The sequence below is a fragment of the Protopterus annectens genome, chromosome 9.part0, assembly GCF_019279795.1.
Source record: "Protopterus annectens isolate FY-2018-M chromosome 9.part0, PAN1.0, whole genome shotgun sequence".
In the NCBI taxonomy this organism is placed as follows: Eukaryota; Metazoa; Chordata; order Ceratodontiformes; family Protopteridae; genus Protopterus; species Protopterus annectens.
The window spans coordinates 1302369021-1302380498 of NC_056743.1; the positions used below are offsets into that span (position 1 = coordinate 1302369021).

The 11478-nt window shown below is 42.1% G+C and overlaps 1 protein-coding gene across 5 annotated transcripts in view; it reads right to left on the bottom strand.

Annotated features, from left to right (window-relative positions):
* Window positions 1–6599: 6599 nt before the first annotated feature.
* The window catches only part of SLC20A1 (solute carrier family 20 member 1), a 23972-nt gene continuing 19093 nt past the window's right edge, over window positions 6600–11478 (bottom strand). For all 5 annotated transcript variants that reach the window (XM_044084260.1, XM_044084262.1, XM_044084261.1 and 2 more), the window contains exons 7-11: window positions 11418–11478; window positions 9455–10001; window positions 8599–8784; window positions 7844–7928; window positions 6600–7530 (exon numbers count right to left, since the gene is read on the bottom strand). The exon at window positions 11418–11478 is cut by the window's right edge and continues 227 nt beyond it. In XM_044084260.1, the coding sequence (XP_043940195.1) occupies window positions 7369–7530; window positions 7844–7928; window positions 8599–8784; window positions 9455–10001; window positions 11418–11478 (1041 nt within the window). In that variant the 3' untranslated portion in view covers window positions 6600–7368. The remainder of the gene's footprint in view (window positions 7531–7843; window positions 7929–8598; window positions 8785–9454; window positions 10002–11417) is intronic.

Here is an 11478-nt window from a genome sequence, read left to right on the forward strand (position 1 = left end):
ACATGAAGGGACTCTGGCTTGACAAGGTTCACAGATGACTGCAAGCTGGGAGCCATTAACAAATCCCCAAGTGAAGGCATCCTACAGAAAGGCCTTACTGAAACCAATGACTGGGGTCAGAAACCATAGCCTTAAGCTTAATACCAAAAAATGAATAGTCATTCCCTTTGAGAAAAACTCCATTCCCACTAACTACCACATTGATGGTAGCCCACCCACTGAACATGTTACAAGAGTTATGGGGACGCTGACAGCAACCTCACCTTCGACCACCACATTGCCACTGTGGTCAGAATGTCCTATGTGGCACATCTCATTACCTAGAGTTTTGCATCCAGGAAGAAAGAGGTCTCTATTCTTCCCTCATTAGACCAATCCAATGCCCCATTTGGCATGTACCTCTCTAAGCACCTGCAACAGCTGGAAAGGTCATAAATGTACCTCACAAAGAGGATCCTGGGCCTTAAACACACATGCCCTACATGGACAGATTCAAAACTCCAGCTTTTCTAAGTCTCATATCGTCTATTAAGAGTTCATCTCTGCTCGACTTACAAAGCCACGTCTGACCCAGCCCAGTTAGAAACGTTACACCTAAAGAAATCCAAATCCCCCCACACCACACATTCCAGGGACCTCAACCTCATTACCACAATCAACAGAACAGAGACTGCCCATGCTCTGGAATAAACTTCCCATGCATGTCAGCAGAGCACCTCACTGGCCCTTTAAGAGAAATCTTGATGAGTGGATGGGGGAAAAAAAGTTCACTCTGGGGATCACTCCAGTGGCTCTACTTGATACAGGCCCCAGGAACTAACAGCAGCAATGATGCCAGGGCACATCTATGGGCTAGTAAAGTATCCAGAGCACTTGGCCTGCTAAACACCTATTAATTATCTGTTTTTTTGTCAGACTCAGAAGGTACCTTAGGAAAAAAAGCCGGCTGGTCCTCAAGGACATCAAGTCTTTGCGGAAAACCACACAAGGAGGTTTAAAAAAAAAGACAGAGCCTGGAGTTCAAATAATCATCTAGCTGATGTGACAGTGACCAGAAAACTGATTTTCCAAGACAAAAATTTTAGATCTGCCCTGGCTGATGGTTCAAAGGGAGTTTGGGTTAGGTCTGAAGCAAAATAGTTAAATTCCAAAGAGGAGTAGAATCCTTTAACATGGGTCTAAGTATAAATGCTTCTTTGAGAAAGACTTTATATAGTTAAGGTAAGAGTTATTTTCACCCAGGTGGAAGTTAGAAATGGCAACCAGCTGGTCCTTAGTTGAAAACCTTGCACCTTCATTGAAAATGCTAAATATTCAAGAACAAATGATACAGATGCTGAAAAGGGAGGTCCAGATCCCTACTAAGGGCCCCGAATACCAGAGTCTTACATTTACTTTTGTAAATCCTTCTAAAAGCTTTTTGAAAAGGTAAGACAGGATAGAATGGAGATGAGAGCCTGGTCTGTCTAGCAATCAATGGAACTGGACAAACCATGTAGTCATAGTTCGAGGCCTGTTACATCTGGATGAGTCATCTCGGTCAAGTGAGAAAGATCTGGATCCACTATCCAGGGTGGATGCAGAAGGCAAGGCCAGAGGAATCTGATGAGGCCAGATGAGGGCAATAAGGATCACCGTGCTCTCCAACTGGAATGCTTTCTGCAGAAATCAATGTGACACAGAGGGGGGTAAGCATAAAGATGACTGGAGGGCGAATCATGGGACTAGTGCATCCCTTGGTAACTCCTCCACTGCAGCAAACAGAGCAAACCCCCCAACTGCACTTATTGTTTAGGGAAGATGCAAACAGATCACAGCATGGCTGGCCTCAACAGAACATTCTGCCACGGAGACACCACACAAAAGGCATTAGAATGGACCTGCATAATTTGTCAATCACATTAGATTTCCTCAGAATGTGCATTGCTATTAGAACATGAATGGAAGAGACCGCCAACTGCCACACATTATTTCTCAATAAAGCAGACCACTGACCATTGTCTGAAAAGCAACTATCCCAGATTGAGAGCAGCTGGAAAGGCCTACAAAGCTAGACCTGTTCTCATTTAGAGGACATTGGACTGTCCCTCCAAAGTAGTGCCCCCACCCCACCCCAGTTGGTAGACCTCCATGGTCACAGTGGCCATGGGTAGGGGGTGAACAAATGGATTACCCGAGAGCTTGTTCAAAGGATTCCATGAGGGTGTCAACATCTTCTATGGATACCAAAGCTTGTAAAATTAGTCATACTGGAAGAAAATAATTTTGAATTACTTTTCTGACCTGGGATCTCAGTGGCTGATGGACTGTATTCAGATCAGTACCCATGAACTCCAGACTCTGCAGAGGTGTGAGCTGCAATTTGTTGTAAATGACTGATGCCTAGATGAATGCACAACTGGAGCAAGTAGTCCCTTGTTTGTAGTTGATACCTGGTTGGGGCAGATAGTCACCAGTCGTCTACATACACTCGGCATCCCAGCAGTCTCAAGTGGGTTGCTACCACTGCCATGTATTTTTTGAGCACACTGGGAGCTGTAATGAGACCAAAGGGCAGTGCTCTGAACTAGTAATGACAGTCTCCCAACTGGAAGCACAGACATTCTGATGTGATAGAATGCATCCCGAAGATCTATTGAGCACACCTGATCATCCTTTTGCAGTAGAGGCAAAATATATTGAACCATGGCCATTGGGAACCTTGAATGTCTCACAAACTGAATGGCACCAAGAAGAATCCTGAATAGAATCCAGATCGTAGTTGGTCTGGGGGCCTTCTGGACAACACGGTTTCCTACTAAATTTTCTACTTCCACCCAGTCAGAGGGAAACTGTGCAGTATTGGATCAGGGGACTTTGTAGTAGAGGAAATTTGGGGAAAATGTTATACAATAGAACCTCTGGATACGATTCTCAGCAACTAGTAATCTTTTGCTATAGATTAGGTATGCTGTCTGGTGCAGGCACAATGTCCCAGACTGCCTCCAGAGGGCAACAGTCAGACATCCCTTCAGCAGTGCTAGTAAGAGCGCAGAGAAGGAATTTCTGTAGTCCTGGTTCTGCAGGCAACCTTTGACGTAGGGATGGGGTCTATTTGAGCCCTCCTTCTTCCTCTCAAGGAAATATCTCCATTTGAGTCCTGGAAGAGGACCATGGGATTCGCTAAATCACACTGTCCTACCTCCCTGTTGATTGCTTGAGAAAGGACTTTGAGGAGTTAACATATGGCGGACAGGGTCTTTCCCTCTTGCACACAATTGAAGATGTGGCCTCTGCTTTGGGGGCAAATAAGGAAGATCCAAAGGGAACACTGATGAACAAAGACTTGGTGTTCTGCAAAATCAGTCGCATCCAGACAGATCTCCTTTTGGCTATGCCTGAACCTACCTACTGTGAGGTACCTTCCACTGCAGGAGAGTTCAGCATCATGGACACATTAGAAATTGACTGGAGGGTGGTCAGTTGTAAGGAGACTATTTTGGTCCTCAGTAGCCATGGGCCCAGAGATTAGGAAAAACATTTGGTCAAACCTCTTTGTAATCTCATAAAATCTGCCAAGTAATTCAGTTACTGGAGTGCAAGCTCTTTCTTGGTGGCTGCTGCCACAAACATGACATCAACCGTGACCATTCTGCTCCACTGTGGTCCTTAGGAGTTAAAATTTATCAAGTTGTTTAGGGATTGGCTCTACAGTACCAGACACCTTCCACACCAGTCAAGAGCCAAGAGTTCGCCGGTTGGTACAGCCACTTAAGTAGAAGACTGTCCAGACTTGAAAACCTCTACAACACAGATTCCTTCTGGTAGGGGGTATCAGAGGACCAACCACCTTTTTCTTTCCAGAGCTCTAGGATGCCTCCAAAGGAGAGGTCTTCAAGGGGAGATGTGGAGGGAGACCTCCCCCTCATCAAAAATCAGTGCCCTCCATTGAGAAATTCCTGTGGGCAATCTAGGTGTCAACTTTTCTGGGGAAGTATCAGAAGAGATGACTGACTGGATACTTTGATCAGGCTAGCTGTCCCAGTGGAACGGATGAATGAGGCTCAGAGGAGAGAACCAATGGAGGCCAAGCTATCAAATCCAAGGAAGGCAGGAATGTCCTAAGGCTCTTGCAACTCAGAAGACTACCAGAGTTGAACAGAAAAGTCTTCAGATGAGGGCACCACCTGGGGTCTCAGATCTGAAAGCTCTAAAACAGTGGGTTGGATTGGAGGAGTAAAAAAAAGGTCAGCTTGCAGATCCGGTGGAGTTAGAGCCAGAAGCACCCCCAATTGAATCGGCGACGAGAGATTGTCTCATCATCCTATTCACATCAGTTCTAGATAAACTTCTGGAAGCCCAAAGAGAAAATGTGGAGGACGGAGGTCTGGAATGCCCTGTGGAGGGGATACTTCCAAGAAAGGTGAAGGGAGCTATGAACTGACCAAATTGGAAGGAACAAAGGGGTTCAGCTAGGGACAGATTTAGAGGCAACTGATTCCAAAGTTATCAGATCCAACTTTATCTTAATAGGAGGCTCTGATGAGGAAGAGTGGTCTGGGGTACCTCTTGCATGATTATCCCTAGAAGCAAAGTCAGGCTTCCCCTTGTCTGGTTTCTTAGAAAGGGTTTGAGCCCCAGCTATGGAAGCAGAAGGGAGAAGACCCTTCAACACTAGCTTGTTTCCAAGATCAGCAAGAGCTGTGGAATTAAACCCAGAGCAAATAAGGCAAGCCACGTCCAAACAAGTGGGTACCATGCACTATACACATTGTTAGGGATTTTATGCCCACAGGTAATGCACTTTTTGAACCAGGCAGGCTCATCAGTCATAACTACAAAAATAAATTAAACTATGCAAATAAAGCTTCTCATTTATTTTTCTTAAGAAATACACAGGACTACCAACAATGGTAGTGTAAAGGGTACTGTAAAGAGAAAGTACAAGTTTTGAAATGAGAGAGTACCAAAGATGATAGTTTAGAACAGTACCGATAAACTGGTATCTAAGATAGTACAAAACTGCCAAGGGAAATAAAAGAAAGTAAGATTAGATACAAGAATAGAGGTTTTTCTAAAGTGTAACCCACAAAAGCTTGAAATTAACTACCAAAGCTCAAGAGCAACACGATAGACGGCTGAAGATAAATATTGACAAATGAAATCGGAGGTATGTTAAGTTAGCAAAGCATTATGAGTAAAGGTACGAGTAAAGGAAGGAGCAAGAATTTTGGAGCCGAATATGATAGAAGCAGCTGAATCTGATTCAAACCCATCAGCAGAGAAATGAAAAGGACATCAGATCCACATGTGAAATGGACATCAGAAACTATTACAGAAAACATCTTCCATTTTTTTTTTTTTTTACAGTGAAAGACCAAGAACTTTCTGCTCTCAAAAACCTCAGTTGGGATAAATTATGAAAGCAGACAAGGGAGTTGGTATTTTAATCACGGACATAAATGTGTACAACAAGAAAGTCTTGTAACTGAGTGACACTCAGTAAAATTAAAACTGCATACGAAAACCTCAATGAAGGTCTAACCAGCAATACTATTCTGGAGTTCCTAACAGTCACCACCCCAGACTACTCTTTTTTTCGGAAAGGCCAAGCCCGATTAAAAACATCCTGGACCCACCCCTACAAGACCAGTCGTCACAAACAGTTTCCATCACAGAACCAATTTCCATTTATCTACAAAGTCCAGATAAAACCAATAGCTGAAAACAGCAAATTCAGTCATTGCCACCATGGACTTTCACTTGAAAAGAGTAGTCACTTTACAAAATTTCAGAGGCAAAAATTCAAGGAACTTAGATGGTACAGACTATAAAACAAGCTTTGCCGTCTTCAGCAGAAAGAGTGAAAGTACAGCCAAGAGTGACAGCACAGCTATGTATTGCACTCAAGTATGAAGCCTGGGTTTACCATATTTCTCCCACGTTCAAAGGGGCTGTATATTTATGGTGCTTCTTGCCATTCAGAACACAATTCTCACTTCTCCACAACTCTGGCAGACCAGACTGAAGGCATCTGACAAGAGAAGGGTCTTCACCCTAGCAACTGCTCAGACAGTAGATTTTAAAAGGGATTTTTAAGACTCCCACAGACAGAAGCATCACAAGTATTACAGGAGGAGGGTACACAAACACTAGTACCCATAGCCTGAAAATATTAAAATGCAATCAAGGCTCATGGTGGGAAGGACAGAAACCATATGGACACTAGATTACAGCTATTTAGGATGTATTTATTAGTTTTCGGGCACTTCAGTTCCAACACCTGTGGTTCCCATCAGCACTACACTGCTCTTAACTAATCTGTAGAATGACAGAGAAAGGATTGTGTAGAGCTCCTTATAGTTTTCCATCAATGCCAGTAGGTTGCAGAAAAGGATAACACTACTTATTCATGAGGCATTATGAAAGCAATGTCTAGCATTTCAAGAATCACAATATGGAGGTAGGGCATGCTTTTCTCAATGGATTTCAATACACTGATTATCTACTACACATGGGAAGCAAAGAAAAAAAAAAAAAGGGATGCAATTAACAGACTGAAAGTTGCTTTACACATCTATACACAATGTAAAGTCAAACTAAAAGCGCTGACACAGACAACAGTTTTGTAGGCTTTATTTAATCCTATCTTTACTCCAGTTCCATGGAAGACTAACAGCATGTACTACTGTACACCTTAGTTTAAATTTCAAGAAGAGTATTTGGCCCCTGACTCATAGATCAGGCATTGCCCAAAAAAATAAAGATGTGAAGCATAGGATACATCTGAAAGCGATCCTGTTATCTTCACTTGGCTACTGGCACTATCCTTCTGGACCAACACAAGCAGAAATGCTTCAGATCATGACGTGACGGAAATATGGTCAATGGACAACTTTGGTCATACAATCTGGGCTTCACAGAGACAAAGTCATGTGCTGACATTGCTACTCAATCTGAACCAGTGCTCAGTAAGTGAATGGTAAAACCTGCTCCAAAAGAAGCAACTCACAGCTTTGGTACTTGTGTGAAACGGAGTCTTCAGCACCATTCAATTTGCTTTCAGCCTTGCACCACTTAAAACTGCATTTTAAAAATGTGCATGAATTTTATAACAGGATCAGATTTTAGTACAAAATCTACATTACAAAAATTCTGTACACAGCTGGAAACAAGACCATTGCTGAAGTTAAAAACATCTGACAAATGAAACAAAGATGTTGGAAGCTCAAGCTAAACAATTAGCAATGAACCAATGTTTACAAAGAACATTTAGATCAAATGTCCACATATGGTCAAAAGGCTCCAGTGGCTTCGTCTACATGGTGAGCAGCAGCAAATGGGCTAAAGGAAGTAACTTCTTTCAAACATCTCAGAACACACTGATCCTCACACTCGCAGTATTGCATGTTTGAACAGGGCCATAATAGCAGCACTGATGAGACCAGAGATGGGGACTGTGACAAACCAAGCCAGAAAGATGTTCCTAAACAGTCTCCAGTCAACAGCTTTTCTTGAACGCAGCCAGCCAACTGACACAACTGACCCAACCTATAAAACAAAGCATCAATTAGAATTGCAATACATTAGACAAGATAACAACCATGTTCAAGTCAAACTACTTTTTGTGAAAACTAAAATCGAACCAAAGATGCTACCACCAAGTTTTGGTAAAGTAGTCCCACAACCAAACAGGCACAAGCAAGGAATATCACCCCCCCCATTGCTTTTCTTGTCTACTTCTTGTCGTAGTCAAAAATCTTAGAAAATAAAAATGATATGCTGCCTGGCAAATGTATTGTTAAAGTAGCATAATGGGTGCCTAGCAAAGCAGCCACAGGGATCTGAACAGTTAACTACTTACCTTACAATGAGTTGTACTGATGGGAAGTCCAGCATTGGAGGCCATCACTACAGTCACTGCAGATGCAAGCTCGATACTGAAACCACTGGGGGAAGAAAAATAAAATACTTATCATCACAGCATTCTACTGTTCCACTTGTGGCTTCTGAAAATGGTCAATTTTCTCTTTGCAAACACCAAGAAAGCAACACAAGTAGATATTAATTCAGAGAGAGAAAAAAAAAACATGAAAATCTAATGGGGCAACAGACAAGACTAGTCACCAATGTCATTTGCTTTCCTTTTTAAGTGTCTTTGCTACAAATGCAAATAAGTTTTATGCAAGCCAGGTGGGTTACCAGGGTTGAAAGTGCAAGAATAAAAAGGGTAGTAATGAGATGCTCAGTAGCAAAGCAATTTCTAAACACTGCACAAATGGAAACTGTACTGAACTGAGATACCATTTTGTGAATCCTGACCAAAAAAAAAAAAAAAAAAAAAAAAAAATACAAAACAAAAAAAAAAAAAAACACACTGCAACTCAATTAAGCTAAAACAAGTTGATGGTAGTCTGCATTGAAGTGAAGCACTCCTGTAGGACATCACTAAACCTAGGAGTAAGACGAGTACTCAGATAAAGCTATTTCAGCATATGTGCCCACCACAAACACAGCAGTTCTGTCAATTTCAACTACCACTCCACAAATAAAAACCCTTGTTTTATCCATGAAGCAGAAAGGTCCTTAACAGTTCAATATTGTTCATACACCACTTACCTGGAAGGTGTAATAGGAGTGAGATCCTTTCCCATTGTTTGGATAACACGTCTTCCCCAGACCCACAATCCAATACAAATGCCCACTCCGCCATATAACAATAGCCAGATGGGTGTGGCTGCTGCTGTAGAAACACTGCCACTTTGATATACGAGATAGAGCGCTATAAGCGGACCAATTGCATTGCTAGGAGAGAGAAAGAGGAGTTAGACTTTTTACCCATAATTTACAGCTTCCATTTGGATCTACTCCAGCAAAAGGAATCATGCATTTTTGGATGTGGGTCTCAACCTTGTTTAGCAGATGTCAACTCCCATGGATGACTGCACTATGTAGCTTCCATATTAACAGTAATAACTTGCACATTTTCACATGTACTCATTACACATTCACAGCAAGTACCCATGAAGAGTACAATGGGCTACAGCAGTGTTGGCATTTTACTGTGCTAGCACTGACCTTGTTACCTGAAGTGGAAAGAATATACTAGCACTGTATTAAAGCACAGAAGCCATAGATGGCCACCTACTGAAGATAAAGGAGCTCAGCATCAGTCACCAGGCAAGACAGAGCATGGGCTGAGTGAATTTCCAAGAGGCTACTAATCTAATAATTAACATAGCAATATGGACAATCACTCTGGCAACACAAGTAAAGCAAATGTTAAGACAGACCCACCAAGGCAAAATTCCAAGCTCGGGGAGAAAAACCATCCACAATTCAAGAGGGCTGTGGTCTAGTACTGAACGGAACTGTGTAGGCACACAGCAATGGAAAATGTACAAGCCACCATTTGAAACTCCCAGCCACCATTTGAAACCCCCAAGCGCCCTTTTTACCATCCATAAAAACTAACCTGACATCATTGCCACCATGAGCAAATGATCCAAAGCATGCTGTCAGGATTTGAAGAAACTGAAAGAGAAGTGAGACTTCTGGTTTATCCTGCTCCCTCCATTCCTCTAGTGACACATCACTGCCATTCCGGACACCGATGTCCATCTCCAGTTTTCCTTTATCCACTTCCATATCTGGAACAGGAGTAGAATCAGCAACGGCATTGCAGTAACTGGTATAACTGTCCATTCTAATTCTTTTCTTCAAGTCAGCAGGTTTCTCAGCCTCTTCCATCTTCTCACCTTCTTTAGGTTTTAAGGAATCAAGAGGCATGCCACAGATTGCCATGGTGTAAGATGTATAGCTGTTATTACGCCTCAGAGGTTTTTCATTCGAGTCACCCATGCAGTCTCCCACTCTTGCCAAATGCAGTTTATGCAAAAGGTCTTTGTAGAGGCCAGAATCTTTATGCACAGTGTGGTACTGACTGAAGCCGTTGGAAACAACATGGGTATCTGTGATGGGATTGAATTTAACATGGTTTCCATTGGGTAAAGGAACTGTTCCTGCAATAAAATTCATACAGCAGTTACTTGGCTGCTACATCTGTATAGAATTACCGACCACTACACAAGAAATCACCAAAGAGCAAGGCAAAACAGAAAAGTTACTCTCTCACTAGCTAGAAAATGCATGTGACTGTACATGTATCCCCACTCCCCGCAAAATTTGCACAGCTATACATGCAACAAACAGACCGAAATCCTTGGGCAAAATTAAAAGCAGCATAAACTATTGTCTCATGGTTAAGCCAACACTCGAATGGCAGAACATCTGGCTCATCCAAGCAAGGTTTTCTTGCCCTCAATCTCTCTCTATATTGTACTATGATAAAAGCACCTATTAAATCAAACTATTTCTCAGATGTAGGGTCAGCAAGGCCCAAACGCAACCCAATAATCTGAAATTTGATTAAGCAATAATTATGAAAAATGGTCAGGAAAGGACAGGAGTGAAACAGACTGCAAAAGTATGCACAACACTCCAGCAACAGTTCTGCAAGCATGTAGGACAATGTGCATCCATGATGTGGTCTTAAGCACTTGTTCTACCCTTAACACAATAAGAAGAGGAAAAGGGGAGTAATGCAGAGAGACAAAAATCCACCAACTGCCACACACTTGTTCCTTACCATCATGCTAGCTCTGCAGGGTGAAGGATATCAATGGGCCCATACCAGAAAAGTAAATTACCTACATTAACATGTATACTCCCAAATCCCTCCTTTCATATTAGGAAACCATCAAGAGTCAAGAGGACGCAAATTCACATGACCAATGCTGGCAGTGAATGTTACGTAGGCAGAATGCAAATTATCCAAACTGACAATGAAACTTGCTGAACTCACTACCACTGATTTAAATGTGGTCAGCACAGGCATTACATGGTAAGTTAACAGCAGCAACTTCATGCTGCACAGCAAAATAAAGACCTCAGAGGCATAATGTCTTTTCAATTCAAACAGCATTGGTGTGCTTGACTGGGCCAGGCCATGTGAACATCTGAATGTACTGTGTTTTCATTAAAAAGGTACCACTCAGACAAGTTACAGTACAAGAAATTTTTGTTCAAACTAGCTACCACACATAAGACAGAGGTAGTTCATATTTACCACCAGAGACATGTACAGCCCTGTTAAACTTGAGATCAGAGCACTGTGCTTGCAAAGGCTGGCAAGAACTTAACCGTACTTAAAAGTGCATATAGCTACACATCTTATATTTAGTGAATGTTTGGCTAGTACAGCACCCTTGCAGAAACTACCCCCAAGATTGTACAATTTTAAGAAAAAAAAACTACCGCAGAAATTAGAAAAAAGTTCTCTTGCCAATCATATCATATCCTGGACACAACTTCCACCTCCCTTCTCTAGTGTGCAAAAACATTATGTCTTTTATAGAAATCCAACAAAACCGACATACCATTTATTTCATTGTTCAGACAAGTTTCTTTCAGCTCTCCAGTAGACCCTCTCTCATCAAT